This window comes from Procambarus clarkii, chromosome 58 (assembly GCF_040958095.1).
Source record: "Procambarus clarkii isolate CNS0578487 chromosome 58, FALCON_Pclarkii_2.0, whole genome shotgun sequence".
NCBI lineage: Eukaryota > Metazoa > Arthropoda > Malacostraca > Decapoda > Cambaridae > Procambarus > Procambarus clarkii.
The window spans coordinates 17,892,787-17,910,519 of NC_091207.1; the positions used below are offsets into that span (position 1 = coordinate 17,892,787).

Sequence of the window (17,733 nt, forward strand, 5' to 3'; positions counted from 1 at the left end):
GAGGAGAGGGGGGGAGAGAGAGGAGAGGGGGGAGAGAGAGGAGAGGGGGAGAGAGGAGGAGGAGAGGGGGAGAGAGGAGGAGGAGAGGGGGAGAGAGGAGGAGGAGAGGGGGAGAGAGGAGGAGGAGAGGAGGAGGAGAGGAGGAGGAGAGGGGGAGAGAGGAGGAGGAGAGGGGGAGAGAGGAGGAGGAGAGGGGGAGAGAGGAGGAGGAGAGGGGGAGAGAGGAGGAGGAGAGGGGGAGAGAGGAGGAGGAGAGGGGGAGTGAGGAGGAGGAGAGGGTGAGAGAGGAGGGGGAGAGAGGGGAGAGAAACAGAAGATTAGAAATGAGAGAGAGGGGGGAGAAGATATGGGGGGAGGGAAGAGGGTGTGGGGGGCGGGATATGGGCGTGGGAGGCTGGCTGGTCGACCGGCCGGGGTGGCAGGATCGATGGGGCTCACACGTGAACAGGCCGGCGGGAACAAGGGTCCACCTACCGGCCGGCTGAGCCTCCCTCACAATACCTACACGAAACCCGCCGTCTTTACGCTATGCCTCTTTCTCCTCCCAGACGTGCCACCTATAATGTAACTGCACTAAGCTGCTTTAGGATTATCTGGTCTCAACTCCCATCATCCTCCCTAAACAGGACATCTTCCACAGTCGCATTGTGTCGTTGTCCCTTTAATTTCATGTCATTCATTAAAAACAATACGAATAGCATCTCTTAAAAAGTCACACGTTTTATACATTATCGTACGTTCACATGTCGTGGGGTTTTATGACTGCGTGATCTTCCGGCTCAGCAATAGCTATGGCTTAGTGGAGCAAATGGCTAAGGAGCCAAACTGGAGTAAATACTTTTATAAACATACACTTTTTCTAACATAGCAAAGTATTTCAATTCCTTCATAACATAAAATGTATGTTTCAACCTGTAGTTTACTTGTAGTTTCCTGTAGTAGGTGTCGAGAGTTTAACAAACAAGGCCCAGCTGGGGCCAGGCTTGTCCTGTGATAACTTATCTGAAACCTTCCAGTATTTTTCATATTACACACACAGGCTACGAGAGGTAAACCTTACGTCCCTGGAAGACAGAAGAGTAAGGGGAGACATGATAACCACCTACACAATTCTCAGGGGAATTGATAGGGTAGACAAAGACAAACTCTTTAGCACGGGTGGGACAAGGGGACACAGGTGGAAACTTAGTACCCAGATGAGCCACAGACATTAGTAAGAATATTTAAGTGTCAGTAGTTAACAAAAAGGAATGCATTAGGCAGTGATGTGGAGGAGGCAGACTCCATACACAGTTTCAAATGTAGATTTGATATAGCCCAATAGGCTCCAGAATCTGTACACTAGTTGACAGTTGAGAGGCGAGACTAAAGAGCTAAAGCTCAACCCCCGCAAGAACAACTAGGCGAGTACTAGATGGGATGCTGGGGTCATGCTTGATGGGGTTCTGGAAGTTCTTCTACTCCCCAAGCCAGGCCCAAGGCCAGGCTTGAATTCTGAGAGCTTGGTCCAACAGGTTGTTGCTCGGAGTGGGCCGCAAGCCCACATATTCCCCACAGCCCAGTTAGTTTTCTTCAAGAACTGCTGTACTATCTAGTTTTATCTTGAAGATGTCCAAGGTTGTTCCAGCAATATTTCTTCTACTTGCTGGAAGGATGTTGAACAACCATGGTCATCTTATGTTTATGCAGTGTTCCCTGATTGTGCCTATGGCACCTCTGCTCTTCACGGGTTCTAATCTGCATTTCTTTTTATATCGTTCACTCCAGTATGTTGTTATTTTAATGTGTAGGTTTGGGACCTGGCCCTCCAGTATTTTCCATTGTTGTAATGAAACCCACATTTTTATGAATAACCAATTGTTCAATTTGTGTACTGTTCCATAGAGGTAAAAGTTGCCTATCTCTGGAACATAAGACAGCATAAAAACCTATAGTGCCTGCACCAGGGCACAGAGTAAAACAAAAATGCACACACACACACCGCAACTCTTCCTATTACACTTCAAAGGCATACAGAAAATTAAAGGTATCTAATAGAAATGTGTTAGAATAAATATTATAAAATAAAATGTAATTGTTCATTGCATGATTCGTACAATAGTCATTAGAAAAACACATTTGTAATCATCAGTTTAAAAGAGTTTTAATTTAATTTTTCTTTTCAAGTGAATATCAGGGTTTTAAGCTGTAGGATGACACCGGGCTAGACACCTAGCAAGATGCAGTATGGGTAGTAAAGGGAGATCAGAGACTGCTACCAAAATCAGGTTAGTTTCAAGTCAATTCTATCAGGTCAATTCCATGTAACACCAAAACATGTATTGGTTACAATATATGTATGTATATGCTGTACCCAGTAATTACTCTCTAATTCATATCATACAGGGCAGATCCTCATCCAAATTAGATGGATATCCGAGTCACCAAGAGTTCTTATGGCGCTTGTAAAGATAATGAACAAATAGAATTTGCATTTATTGTACATAAATAATAAGTTACAAAGTTATGGTAGCATCTTCACAAAAATATAAAAAGTGAACTACAGTAACAAAAATTTTAACTTACCTTGATGGAGTTCAAAGCTGTTTTGTTCACCCTCAGATTAGAATACAGTACAGTATTATATGTTGCCAATGAGAAATGTATAACACACATTCGAACTGAAGGATAATACAGTACTGTATACAGGTATATATATTTTGCATGAAAATATAAATAAAAAGTGTGCCTATTAGCAGTTTAATCAACCTAACCTAACCCTAAAACTACTGTACAAAGACTTAGAAAATTAAATTTTGACTGCCAGATGCCAAGACTTTGCTGGCTGAAGGTCTTTGGCATTCAGATCTTGCCAAATGAATATATTTTAACTCCTCTCATTTTTCATTGACCCCCCTTGATCATTACTTATCCCACCTATATTACAGTATGAACATAAACTTAAAAAATGGATTTTTCACTACTGGAAGCATATTACTATAACTGTCATAAAAAAAACCAATCACAGTGCTTATGAGAGGTAGTACTGTACAGTATTCATTTTGTAGCGAGCCAGAGAAAAATGGCCCATTAAATTTACCAAACCTAACTTTTCTTAGGCTCAGTATGGAACATTGTATGTACTAAGCAAGACTGTGTATGTTAGGCCTAGAACAGATCAGGATAGTTTCATGGTTACTTTGTTCCACTTTTGTTATACATTTTATTATCCCAACAGTATTAAACACTAACGGTTTTGGTTACAAGACCATATTTTGTACACTCCATCCAAGATAGAGGGCATATAATGTATAGGTTTTATTATTTTGGTGGATTCGATCTACTTTTATGGGGGCTATTTTGCACATTAAATCATGCATACTGGTCTCTTAAGGAATTATTTCAATAGCCAGACTTATAGCTAATCTAATAACTTCCAGACAAAGATCATGATGTGTTAGGGGCGCCTGACAGCTGGGTGGACAGCGCTTCGGATTTGTAGTCTTGAGGTTCCGGGCTCAACCCCTGCAAGCATAACTGTGCGAGTACCTAGCAGTAAATAGATGTCCATGGGTTAGTCAGATTGTTGTGGGGTTTCATCCTGGGGAAGGTCTGTAATATGACCTCAACACTGTATAAGCCTAACTTGTATACATACACTGGCTGCCTGTCCAACACAATGAATTATTATTATTATATGTATATTAACATGGTTTATCTTTTTATTTAATAATAGCCAGAGAAATATAAAATAATTTTAATTACTGTGTATAGGGAAGATTAAAATGAAGTGAAGCTTAATTCAAGCGAAGAAGGTTGAATTAAGCTTCTCTGCATTTGTGTTACTCATGTGGCCCCAACAGTGAGGTGATTTGATGAAATATCTGTACCCTAAACTTAACCATCGAGTGCTGTCGGGGGTTGGGTTAAAAGTGTCACACTTCCAACCTTTTTGTAGTCGGTATAGTCTAGTTGGTATAGAACTGGATATGCTAGGGTTCATGGAGCCCTGGCTGTTTGGATCCAAATCCTTCAGGGGTGAGGAGTTTTTGGGTTAAAAAAAAAAACATCACACACACTGAATGTAACACAGTGAGTGTAGTGTTTAATGTGAATAAATGCCATGTTATGGAATGTGGAATTGGAGAACATAGACCCCACACAACCTATAAATTATGCGAGAAATCTTTAAAGAATTCTGACAAAGAAAGGGATCTAGGGGTGGTTCTAGATAGAAAACTGCCACCTGAGCACCACATTAAGAACATTGTGCAAGGAGCCTATGCTACACTTTCTAACCTCAGAATTGCTTTTAAATACATGGATGGAGAAATACTAAAGAAATTGTTCACGACTTTTATTAGACCAAAGCTGGAATATGCAGCGGTTGTATGGTGCCCATATCTTAAGAAGCACATCAACAAACTGGAAAAGGTGCAACGACATGCCACTAAGTGGCTCCCAGAACTGAAGGACAAGAGCTACGAGGAGAGGTTAGAGGCATTAAATATGCAAAAACTAGAAGATAGAAGAAAAAGAGGCGATATGATCACTACGTTCAAAATAATAACAGGAATCGATAAAATTGAGAGGGAAGAATTCCCGAGACCCGGAACTTCAAGAACAAGAGGCCATAGATTTAAACTTACGAAACAAAGCTGCCGGAGAAATATACGAAAATTCACTTTTGTAAATAGAGTAGCAGACAGTTGGAACAAGTTAAGTGAGAAGGTGGTGGAGGCCAAAACCGTCAGTAATTTCAAAGCATTATATGACAAAGAGTGCTGGGGAGACGGGACACCACAAGCGTAGCTCTCATCCTGTAACTACACTTAGGTAATTACAGTATATGTAGGCATCAGTCAATCCCCTGTGGTTATGGAGTTGTACCCTGTGTGTCTAGTTGGATGCAGCGTCTGCTGTTGCTGTGAAGTCCAACCCGAGAACGGCAGTTCCGATCGCAGCGAGTGCAGATAAATGCCGAAGCGGTCGAGTCCATCAGTGGTCAAGACGTCTTCTGAAGTCTCTCTTCCTCCGCCTGCCTCTTCAGTTCACCCTCGAATTGCTGGACTCCCTTCTGCACTTTGCATCTCCAGGCAGGTCTGCCCGAAGCTGCTGCCTCCCAAGTGTTAATGTTGATAGATAGATAGATTTATATACAGTACTGTATATTATATACAGTATTAGTATATTTTGGTAGCAGTCTTTGTTGCCAACGTATGTTGTTGAATATGACCGAAAGGGTAAGATTAATGGTTCCAAAATGAATGTTTTCAATATTTCTTATGTTTTTCTTCACTGTTGGGGAAAAGTTAAAAAATTAACTCTCCAAAGTTCATTTAAACACGTAATTTTGGTCTGACGTTTAGGAATGTATTTCGCAAGGTCATGCTTTACATTCTCAGACTAATTTACCATGCTGTTGTTGTTGTTTTAGATTCAGCTACTCTGAACGAAATGTCCATGTAGCACGGGCTATGGTGAGCCCATAAATTTACCATGCTTTTGCACAGGCTTATATCCTCTTTGGGCGAGGTGGTACAGAACAAGTGGATGAAAGGCATAACATAGGGGATACTGATAGGGTATTCCATGTATCAACATAAGCACCTTATGTTCTTGCAGCTGCTTGCGCTTCTAAGGCAGGGTCATTGGATCCTGTCTTTGCATTGGCTCGGGGTTTTGAAGTGGGTATAATTCTTACATTCTACCCACTTCAAGATCTCAAGCCAATGCAGAGACAGGATCCAATGACCATGTCTTAGGAGCACAAGCGGCCGCAAGAACGTAAGGTGCTTATGTTGATGTATGTAATATACAGGTACTATAAAAGTTAGCACCATACAACTGCTGCATATTCCAATTTTGTCCTCAAAAAAGTCATGAACAGTTTCTTTAGTATTTCACCATCCACGTAATTAAAAACAAGTCTGAAGTTGGAAAGTGACGCATATGCTCCTCTCACAATGTTCTTTGTGTGTTCCTCTGGTGACAGTTTTCTATTCAAAGTCATAATACACTCATGACTGTATTGTGGTGATGACTGTGGTACTGGTTATCCTGACCTTAGCAACACTATTGTGATAATGGCTGTGAATGATTGTTGCCACCAGAGGCGGCTAATTTATTGTTCACCCAAAACTCATCCTGTGAGCGGTATGACAAAAAGGATTACAAAGGGCACAAAAGGTCTTTACCAGACCTCAGAGATTAATACATTAACAATTTCATCTATCCTTCACACCTTATAATTAATGTCAGCTAGTTACAGAGAATTTACTATTTCATGAGCTATATATTTACAGTTATACATGAATGGTAGGTCTTATTGCCAATAAATAATTGTTTGAGCAATGGAGATATTACAGAGTCATAGGGGAGCTGTGGTACTGGATATCATGACCTTAGCAACACTATTGTGGTGATGACTGTGGTACTGGCCCTTTGCAACAAAGGTGTCATTCTGGCCCTCTGCAACAAAGGTGTCACCCTGGCCTCTGCAACAAAGGGGTCACCCTGACCCTCTGCAACAAAGGTGTCACCCTGGACCTCTGCAACAAAGGTGTCACACTGGCCCTGCAACAAAGGAGTCACCCTGGCTCTGCAACAAAGAAGTGTCACCCTGGCCCTCTGTAACAAAGGTGTCACCCTGGCCCTCTGCAACAAAGAGGTCACCCTGGCTCTACAACAAAGGTGTCACCCTGGCCCTCTGCAACAAAGAGGTGTCACCCTGGCCCTGCAACAGAGGTCACCCTTGCTCTACAACAAAGGTGTCACCCTGGCCCTCTGCAACAAAGAGGTGACACCCTGGCCCTCTGCAACAAAGAGGTGTCACCCTGGCCCTCTGCAACAAAGATGTCACCCTGGCCTCTGTAACAAAGGTACCACCCTGGCTCTACAACAAAGAGGTGTCAACCTGGCCCTCTGCAACAAAGGTGCCACCCTGGACATCTCCAATACTATCACTGTGATCCACCATAGTGTTAGCGTGACCTTCAAGTACCACAGCGTGGACGTGTACAGTGTTACACCCTGGACCTGCAGTGGTCACTTAGACCCTAGTCAGTGTCACCCTGGCACCTCCACCACCCTTCCCTTGACGTCCTCACCCTGGAGTATGACCCTCGAGTATTGTAGGTTCACGCTAGCTGTCAAGTATCACCCTGGAGTGTTACTGGGGCCGTGGAGAGTGAGGTAGAGCAGGTGACGGTGGGTTAGGGTGTGTGGCGAGGTTCCACCGCCACATACCACTTGCCACCAGTGTGGGCCCGTCACCCGCACGGTATATCATGAGGGAAATTGATCCTTGAGCGCTGAGGAAACGTGGAGGAGCAGCAGCAGGAGGTGGAGTGGTGGCTTCCTCACAGCCTCACACCGCCCCTTCCCTGGCCCATACCTGCCTTACACACCTACACCACCACAACCTACCCGCACCACCACACACACATGGCTAATAAAGATGTCTTACCTTCAAAGCATTGAGGTCGATGTCATCCAAGCTACAGTTCACAGACTGAGCCATTTTGATGTAGACAAACTTAAAAAAATTATCTGTAACGCTACGTGTTTTCCTACATAACTCGCATCTCTACACACAATGCACACTTCCCTTCATTATTGGCCACACACTGAGCACCTTTTGATCACTTCCAATAGCAAATTAATCCAGCAGTTGGCCCGACGCCCCGCTCACTCCCAGCACAAATGGCTATCTGGCGAGGGTTCCGCCTCGCTCACCTCACCAGCCCAGACTAGCCCCATGGAGGACACAACCTCGCCCGCCTCCTGGAGACAACTCATCATATCTCACACACCTCAAACACCACTCAATACATAACACATTAAACAAAAACTTAACACATACTTATATATATTCGTCATGCACAAAATCAAGAAAGATGATAATCTTGGGGTTATTTTCGTAGATTTTCTCCGTGAATAGTTCGTCAGGTTCCTCATCTGGCGAATTTAAGCAGGAAAGCCAACCTTACACTTGTAAACTTAAGTCACAACCTTGGGCTCGTTAAACTTTATAATCTAACGTTAATTAACACATTCTTAAGCATGTACTCTTTATTAATTATAACGATTATTATAATTAACACATCAGTACTAAACAGAAGGGTGTTTGAGAAGACATGTGTTGGTACCTCTGTAGGGCGCGGTGAGAAAAACAATTACCAGAAGAAACTGAAAAAAGGATAAGAACTTTAACAAGGATGTATGGAGAGGGTGATGGGGTGACACTGGTGGGGGTGAGGGGGTGATGGGGTGACACTGGTGGGGGTGATGGGGTGACACTGGTGGGGGTGATGGGGTGACACTGGTGGGGGTGATGGGGTGATGGGGTGACACTGGTGGGGGTGATGGGGTGACACTGGTGGGGGTGATGGGGTGACACTGGTGGGGTGACACTGGTGGGGGTGACACTGGTGGGGGTGAGGGGGTGACACTGGTGGGGGTGAGGAGAGTCTGACACTGAGGAGGGGATAATACTGGCTGTTGTTGGTGATTTAGGAGCCATGACGGCAGAGGTGCCGGATATGTGCCCCGGCGTACCCTTGTAGGGTAAATCGCAAAACCGTACGGCTAAATGGACGTAGCTTGTCGGCGGAAATGAATGTTACTTGCGGTAAATAAACACGGATAGGCAGATGATTGAGAAGCCCCAGGAAGGTAAGCACCGGCCCCACCCCCCACTGAGTAGTCAAGGCAAAACTATGCCCCTCCGAAAATCGTACCCAAATGGGTGAAAACGCAAAATAAAGTCTTCCAGTGCCCTCTGGTGGAGCAGGAGCCACGCAGCCGCTCACATCACCCTAAGGGCACACCAGGAGCCCTCTACGCCTTGAGGGCTCACCAGGAGCCCTCTACGCCTTGAGGGCTCACCAGAGCCCTCTACGCCTTGAGGGCACACCAGGAGCCCACTACGCCCTAAGGGCACACCAGGAGCCTATCACGCCCTGAGGGCACACCAGGAGCCCTCTACGCCTTGAGGGCTCACCAGGAGCCCTCTACGCCTTGAGGGCACACCAGGAGCCCACTACGCCTTGAGGGCACACCAGGAGCCCACTACGCCCTAAGGGCACACCAGGAGCCTATCACGCCCTGAGGGCACACCAGGTGCCTACCCCGCCCTGAGGGCACACCAGGACCAACCAAGACCCGCCAACTCTTGGTCAAGCCAGGCGCCGGACACCGAAGAACAAGCCAGAACGCGTTTAAATTCTATCAACTTCCCTGAGACCCCAGGTGATAAGTGCGCCAGGTGTCGTAACCATCTGAACCGTTGAACAGGAATGCCTGACGACGGCATAAAGTCCCTAGTGGGTAAAATCTCATTACTAGTCACTCATTTCACTAGTCTTAAGTGTTTTTCCCACACCTTGCCCGAAACGCTTTGCGTAATAGAGGCTTTAGGCATTGTATGTACTAGCTCTATCCATAAATCCAACAACATGTTTGTATCTCATCTTGTATATATGCACTTTACCTGAATAAATATTTGATTTGATTACCCCGGCTTCTGTATTGACAGCAGAGGAGCGTTAGAGTCTTTAAATAGCAGACGCCCAGTATACCAGAATATTGTGATAGAGTGTAGAGAGAATGTTAAGAAATTAGAAAAAACTGGGTATAAAATAAAATTCACGTGGATCCCTTCACATGTGGGAATACTGTTGAATGAGGTAGTTGATGACATAGCGAAGAGAGCCACGGAAAAAACTCTTATTGATGTTGTATGTCAGTTAACCTTGAAACAAATAAAAACAAGAATCAAGATGATCCAAGAGGGCGAAGAAATGATAAAGAGAATGGCAATGGTGGACAGTAGTAACACACTTAAGAATTATTCAGTAATAAATACAAACTCGTACTTCACCTGTGGTAAAGGGAAGTCTTCTTGGAAGGATTCAATTTACATGAGATTAAGACTAGGATACAAATATATCTGGCAATACGGTGTTGATGTCAGTGAAAAAGATAAGGAGTGTAAATTATGTAGTATGTCGCACGCCCACACCTTAGAACATTATGTATTAGGGTGTCAACTTATTGATAACTATAGAAATAAGGAAATAAGTAGTGTACGACATCAAATTGTTTGGATGTGTGATAATGGTATGATAGACAGCATACTTAGGAGCTACAAGAATTTTGCCCCAAGAGTGTAACAATTATATGCTGTACTTACTATATTAACCTGCAATGTTAAATGGGGTTCTTGTAATGTTAATTGTCTATTTGTACTTACTGAATTTGTGCGCCCCTTGAGGGACTTGAAGTAGAAGGGGGTAGAAATAGCCTAAGCTACTTTATCCCTTTGAGATGTATTTCTTTCTTATCTCAATAAACATACTCGAACTTGAACCATATACTACATATGCAAATAATCGCCAACAGAACCTGAACACCTAACTTAACCTATGCCTATGTATGCACAATATGCTAATATATTATAATATTAATTTATATTTGAGAAAATTCATGTTTTGATTGAACAGCATGTTAAAATAATGAATGCATCTGTGGGGTCGACCGCTGGATGTCATGGTCTGAGGACGGGTTGACGCTCCTAAGTCATTAATAACAACACTAATAATAATAATTAATAACAGTTAATAACAATAATTATTATTAATGAATTGAGGGCCCTGAGGTAAATTGTTCAGTATTTTGAACGTTTCAAGGAGATCAGCCCTGTCATGTCTGGTTTGCAGTGTTCTTAGCCCTGTGGCCCTCAACCTGTCGAACTATTTTTGTTGCCCGGTGTTGAACTTTCTGCAAAGCAGCTGTCTTCCTGAAGATGAGGTCTCCATGCCTGGATGCAATAATCCAAGTGGGGACGCACTGATGATAATTGGGTTTCTTGAATTTTTCTGGCAAGGTTAGCACCAATTGATGAAAAGAAGCTATTAATTTTAAATTCAATTGCCGTTTATCTGTTGCAAGTATGAAACCATCTTTGAGAGTTTTATATGTTTGTTATGTAATTGTTATTTAGATCCTAGGATGTTATAAACGACTTTCCATGTTTCTATTTGCTTTTTTGAATATAGTTTCAAAATAGGAAAGTTTAGCTCTTCTTATTATACTGGTAATTGAGTATCTTTTAACCAGCTCTTTTGTATGAGGCCAATAGAATGTATTTTATATTCGTATATCTTGTTAATTGCTTTAAGTTTGCCACTTACGAGCCAGCAGGTGTTGTTTAATCTTTTGGCAGTAACTTGCCTAGTGAGATTTAGTGACTTGTCTGAATCTTATCTATCTTGTGACTTATCTATGACAAATCACTTAAACTTCAGTGAGATCACCACTTTTATGGGCTGGATTATTTTTTTTTTTAGAATATGAGGGAAGGTTCGGAGTTCAAGTGATTTGTTGTAGAGCAATGCAATGGCTGGAGCTAAATTCCTTGAAGGGTGGCCTGGGGGGGGGCACCACAATGGGGGGGTTGGTGCTGGGTCAGGAAGGTGGTGGGGGGGGGGGCGGGGGATAGTCGATCCGACCATAACTGTTCGGATAACGTCAGTTCGTACACAAAGCACCAGTTCGTTCACTGATATTTTTGTATACACGAACCCTTTCGTATATAAATATGCGCTGGCTCCTGTTCGCTGAGAGCAGACAACACTCAATTTTTTTTTTTTTTAGATATATACAAGAGTTGTTACATTCTTGTACAGCCACTAGTACTAGTACGCGTAGCGTTTCGGGCAGGTCCCTGGAATACGATCCCCGCCGCGAAGAATCGTTTTTTCATCCAAGTACACATTTTACTGTTGAGTTAAACAGAGGCTACAGTTAAGGATTTGCGCCCGCCTTCTCATTTGTTCCCTTGTAACTTGTAACACTTATATGCTGTGCTTCCTATTTTAACCTGCTATGTTAAATGGGATTCTTGTATTGTGATTTGAGTATTCGTACTCATTGAATTTGTACGCCCCTTGAGGGACTTGAAGAAGAAGGGGGGGGGGGGAAGTAGCCTAAGCTACTCTATCCCTTTGAGATGTATTTTTTTTATTGTCTCAATAAACATACTTGAACTTGAAGTGGACTTTAATGTTTTTTCGGCAGCTTTATTTCCTTAGTTTCCGAGCTGTTATCTTTACCGTGTATGTTGTAATAAACTATTCCTATATTTACAGTTGTTTCTCCCTGTGAAGATTATTAAACAATTATGATTATAAGGGCGCGGAAGTTCAGCCTGGCCAGGGCCGCCAGCAGCCCTTGGGTCAGCCCCGGCAGCTCCCAGTCTTTAATTTGGCACCTTTGTGGCACCTTTGTGGGACCTCGGTATAAGCCTAACATGTACATATACACTGGCTGCCTGTCCTCTTACACAATGATTTATTATTACCTATTATTTTATCATTTAATTTAAATATTAAATAAAATAATTAATTTAATTATTATAGTAAGTACTTAATAATTTAATAATAAGTAGTAAGTACATAAAAATTATTAAAAAGTACAGTTTAGTCATAGGAGATTCCTAGATTGGAATTCACTACCAAATTTCAATATATCCAAGTATTTTTAGTGTGAAATGCTGTTATTATATGCATAAATTGTTGTTTTAATAATATTACGCTTAACCACTTGGGCTGGACGGTAGAGCGACGGTCTCGTTTCCTACAGGTCAGCGTTCAATCCCCGACCGCCCAAGAGCTTGGGCACCATTCCTTTCCCCCGTTCCATCCCAAATCCGTATCCTGATCCCTTCCGAGAGCTATATAGTCGTAATGGCTTGGCGCTTTCACTTGATAGTTCCCCCACCCCCCTGAATAATATTACGAGAGCAGTATTTACGGGCTATTCATGCCCGTGCCACCTCTTGGGTGGCTTAATCTTCATCCTTCGAGAGCAGTACGTCCTAACCAGACGTTATATGATGATATCCTGAACAGTTGATAAATAAAAGTAATTGCGGAAATCCAGTTTACTTATGCATATCATAAATGGTATAAAACCTTGTCATAATTGAATTGAAATTGAAATAAGTTTATTGAGGTAAAATACACACAAAGGGATGAGGTAGCTCAAGCTATTCTCACCCCATTCAGTACAACGTGTTAATATATACATAGACACACATCACAAATAAACACATTACCAAACATTTTGAGAGGTAAAAATATACATTTCCTCCTTCACAAGTAGTATGTTATCAGACGTACCTTGTCATAAGCCAAGGGATTTGTAGATCAGTGTTTAAAAGGGAATTCGGAAGTAATAATAAGACAGCTGATGCCATCTGTCGGCAAAAGAGAACACTATCAACTGGCTGGTCAATAATGGCCATAAGATACAGCTTACGCCATCTGTTGACATCAAATTACACTTATAACAAATTACCCCACAAAATACAACTAGCACCATCTCTTTTTTTTCCAACGCACTATAAATAGCCAAACAGCACCCCATAAGGCGGGTTGTTGTGCTCGGGTAGGAGGTTCCAAGCTCCGCCCACAAGTGGTATGGGGGTGCATAATAAATGGCATATCATTGGTAGATATTCTTTGTTGACATTCACACAACAGCCAATCACAGGAAGGGATCAGCTAAAGGCTCCATCCATTTAATAAATCATCTTTATTCAGCACACCATCCTTGCTTATGACATTCTGCTTCAACTTTAATCTACCTAAAAAGTGAAATGTTAAGCATTTAAAAGTATTAATATAGTGATAATTAAATATTGCAGGATGTAACAGGTGTTACAGAAACATGGGTTATAGGCTACCTAACTTGTGACGTCATCAGTGGGAGTTGCCTCACACAAATAATATCGGCGATACAATGCCTCCGCCCTCTTATTGCTCTACATTATTCAGTTAGATGCAAATTTCTGTTTTGTATAAAACAGAAATTGTTGTTATTCTGTACAACAACAAGGTTAATGAGCAAAAGGATGTATTTCTTATTTTGCCTTTTATTCATATAAGCGTTGGCATTCCCCGCAACAGCCAATCACAGGAAGGGACTAGCTAAAGGCTCCATCCACTTAATAAATCATCTTTATTCAGCACACCATCCTTGCTTATGACATTCTGCTTCAACTTTAATCTACCTAAAAAGTGAAATGTTAAGTATTTAAAAGTATTAATATAGTGATAATTAAATACTGCAGGATGTAACAGGTGTTACAGAAACACTTTGCTGGCTACCTAACTTGAGACGTTATTATTGGGGGTTGCCTCACACAAATAATGATACACTGCTCTGCCCTCTTATTCGAGTAAATTATTCAGTTAGATGGAGATTTCTGTCAGGTGCAAAACAGAAATTGTTGTTCTTTTTCACAACAACCTTGTTGTTGTTCACAAGGACCTATTTCTTAGTTTAAATTTTATTCATAAAAGAGTGTTGGTATTCCCCGCAACAGCCAATCACAGGAAGGTATCTCTGGAAGCTCGGCCTCCTTATGGACTCAATACATCGCTCTAGCTCATGGCTCTCTGTTTCATCTCTTGTATATACAAACTATGACTTTTCGATTACCGTTATAATTAATAATATGAGATATAAAAGTTTTTACACAAAATGGTTAAATTCTGCCATTAAATGGACTTTGTCTGGTATACATACAAACATACACCAATTTATTACCATTCATCCATTATTAATTTCAAATGTAATGTATACTGTCTAGTTTTTTTCCTCTCGCCATTACTTGGTGCAATATTTGAAAATTGTCTATTTATTTATCGATCTATCTACTATCTTGTATTTATATTTACAAGTTTCTGTGCTTCGAAGAAAACTCTGCATTGAATTGGGACTAATTTATTAAATAATATTATTTAGTATTAATTAATATTTACAATTATTATTAATTACAATTATTTATAGCTTAGTTACTTTCATGTAACTCGCAATCGTACATTCTTAACTTTAATAGCCAAAATTAGCACATCTTGATTTTAAATTAGCCCAAAAAGTAGCAAGTAGCGAAATTAAAAATTTGGGAGCTCGGGGCTCTCAAAAGTAGCCCAATTCGCTATTTGTAGCCCAATCTGGCAACACTGTGCACCACGGGGCCTGTTGACCAAATGGCTAAACACTAGGCAACAGAAATTGATATTAAGTTAAGAATATGAATAAATAGATGGCACATTATCATATTATTAGCACTTCAAATAATGTGAAAGTTAGGTTCTATTTCTTTGTCCTTATACAATTTAATGAATTGTTTAAGTTACAATTAGAAAATATTGTGTGTTAATGGCTTTGTAAGAATGGAAAAATACCAATCTTATGTAATCTCACATACCCATTATACTTTCTTGTAAATAAATATTATTATTATGAATAAAAATACTTTCCCTCCTTAACATCTTTATATTATAATAATCCCATCAACATATCTGCATTAAAATCACCAGCTAGCTCGTATCTTGTAACTCTATCAGCATTACCTAGCCTCAAAACCTTACAGTTGTCTTACACATCCTCAACAATAACTACAAAAAAGTAATTGCAAAACTCTAAACCAGTATGTTATGAAAAAAAAATTGCTGGGATATTACATAAGCTACAAGATTACTAGATCAGTTTTTAAAAGGGAATTAGGAAGTAGTAATAATACAGCTGGTGCCATCTATCGTCCGGAAAAAACACTATCAACTAGCCTGTCACAGTAGCCATAAGATACAGCTTATGCCATCTGTTGACATCAAATTACACCATCAACAAGCCACCATTTAAAATACAGCTAATGTTATCTGCTGCGTCGACATTGTACTATCAAGAGCCGAACAGCAGCCCATAAGGCGGGTTGTTTATTTATATATACAAGGAGGTACATTGGGATTGTGAGGATACATAGCATATAGTAATTATATTCTTGTAAAGCCACTAGTACGCGCAGAGTTTCGGGTTGTTGTGCTGAAGTAAGAATTCCCGCGCTTCCATGCCATTGGTAGAAATTCTTTGTTGACATTCACCACAAAATCCAATCACAGGAAGGGATCAGCTAAAGGTACCACCCACTTAATAAATCTTCTTTGTCTAGCACACCAGCCTGGCTTATGATATTTTGTTTCAACTTTATTCAACCCCAAGAAGTGAGGTGATACTTATTTAAGTGTTACTAGAGTGATAATTAAATATGGCTTGACATTACAGGTGTTATATACAAATGACGATATCTAACTTGTGATATCATCATCATCAGGGTTGCTCACACACAAATAACATTGATGATACTCTACCCTCTTATTGGACTAAATTATTCAGTTAGATAGAAATTTCGGCCATGTACACAACAAAGAGGTTGTTGTACAAAAGAATGTATTTCTTATTTTGCATTTCATTCATGGAAACAGTGTTTACATTCCTTGCAACAGCCAATCACAGGAAGGTATTTGGTAAAAGCTCCGCCTTCTTATTGACGTCATCAGGGGTATTGAGTACACCGATCTAGCTTAAGGATCGGTGTGCACCAGCAACATAAGTCCATGAAGAACATCACAATCCGGAGAGCTGATAACACCGCAGCCTTTCTCCTCATCCCGACTGATGAATGTCACCTGTTACGTGAGTTCCTATTTGGAAACCAGAGGTCAAATTGAGTTCTAAATAGTTGGATAAGAGGGATATTTAATTAACAATAACGTTTATATTCAGGGCTTCTCATACTTGATGCGTATTTGTCTGTCTTCCTTGCCAGATGTAAGACGAACCTTGTTATACACTGATTATTCAGACTCTGGGCTTGTTGATTATTAAATATAATATTGAACTAGTTATCAGCTATTCTTAGAACTGTTAAAGTAACTAGTAATGAATGTCGGTGAAGACTTGTATGTTTATGGCTGTACGATCAGCTAGGTATCATCCCGGACAGGCTTCCACTTGTTATGTGCTATGAATAGTACATAATTGCACTTATTTGTCTTCTTACATTTACCACCCCATTTTTGGAGGACGGGCTGACTAAACTGCAGGACCTTTAATTTAAAACAAATAATCACTGCTGGGAACATTGTTTCTTGGGGGCCGGGCCTATCTATTCCACTATTTTAGGAACATCTTGGCTTTAGCTATTGGCCCTTCTCAGTACAACATCCTGCCCCCCATAACACAGCCAGTTTAGTAGCTAATCATCTACTCCACTTCAACAGGATGAATGAATACACCTCAAACTCTAACTTATTTATTAAATTGGCCCTTCTCAGTACAACCACCTGCCCCTCCATAACATCACCAAACTAAAATAAGTCTTCCAAGATAAGAGCAAATTCAAGAGGATTACCAGAAACCCAATTGAAGATATAATCCTCCTGCAAAAGGTCCAGGGTGACTACAAGCTAGGATACATTTACGGTAATGTCAGAACCCACAAGCGTGGTAAACCTCTACGATCCATCATCAGCGGGATTCCTACACCCACGTATAATCTACCTACACGACTCTACACTACTTAGCGCACAAGTATAAGTGCGCCCAAAATTAACACATAAGACATGTGGAAACAGGTTAAAACCTTCTGACTTTGTTTTAATTAATTAATATTACATGTTAAGCGTTTACCTTTGATACATATTGTTAGATATAAGTATAACTATCACTCATTAAATGTAATAGGAGTCTGCCCGAAACGCAATGCGTATTAGTGGCTTTAGGTATTGTATGTACTAGCTCTATCTATAAATCCAACATTATGTTTGTAAATCAACTATGTATGTATTTTTCCTGAATAAAAAATTTAATTTAATTTAATTTAATAACCTAGCTACGGCTTAG

The 17,733-nt window shown here is 41.0% G+C and overlaps 1 protein-coding gene across 47 annotated transcripts in view; it reads right to left on the reverse strand.

Moving 5' to 3' along the window:
- The window catches only part of msn (serine/threonine-protein kinase msn), a 135,359-nt gene extending 127,582 nt beyond the window's left edge, over nt 1–7,777 (reverse strand). For 11 of the 47 annotated variants that reach the window (XM_069306610.1, XM_069306604.1, XM_069306609.1 and 8 more), the window contains exon 1: nt 7,448–7,739. In XM_069306610.1, the coding sequence (XP_069162711.1) occupies nt 7,448–7,501 (54 nt within the window). In that variant the 5' untranslated portion in view covers nt 7,502–7,739. Of the gene's footprint in view, nt 1–2,565; nt 2,738–7,447 lie in introns of those variants that run through there. The other 36 variants (XM_069306607.1, XM_069306594.1, XM_069306603.1 and 33 more) reach the window with 20 other exon arrangements.
- Between the last annotated feature and the right edge of the window lie 9,956 nt (nt 7,778–17,733).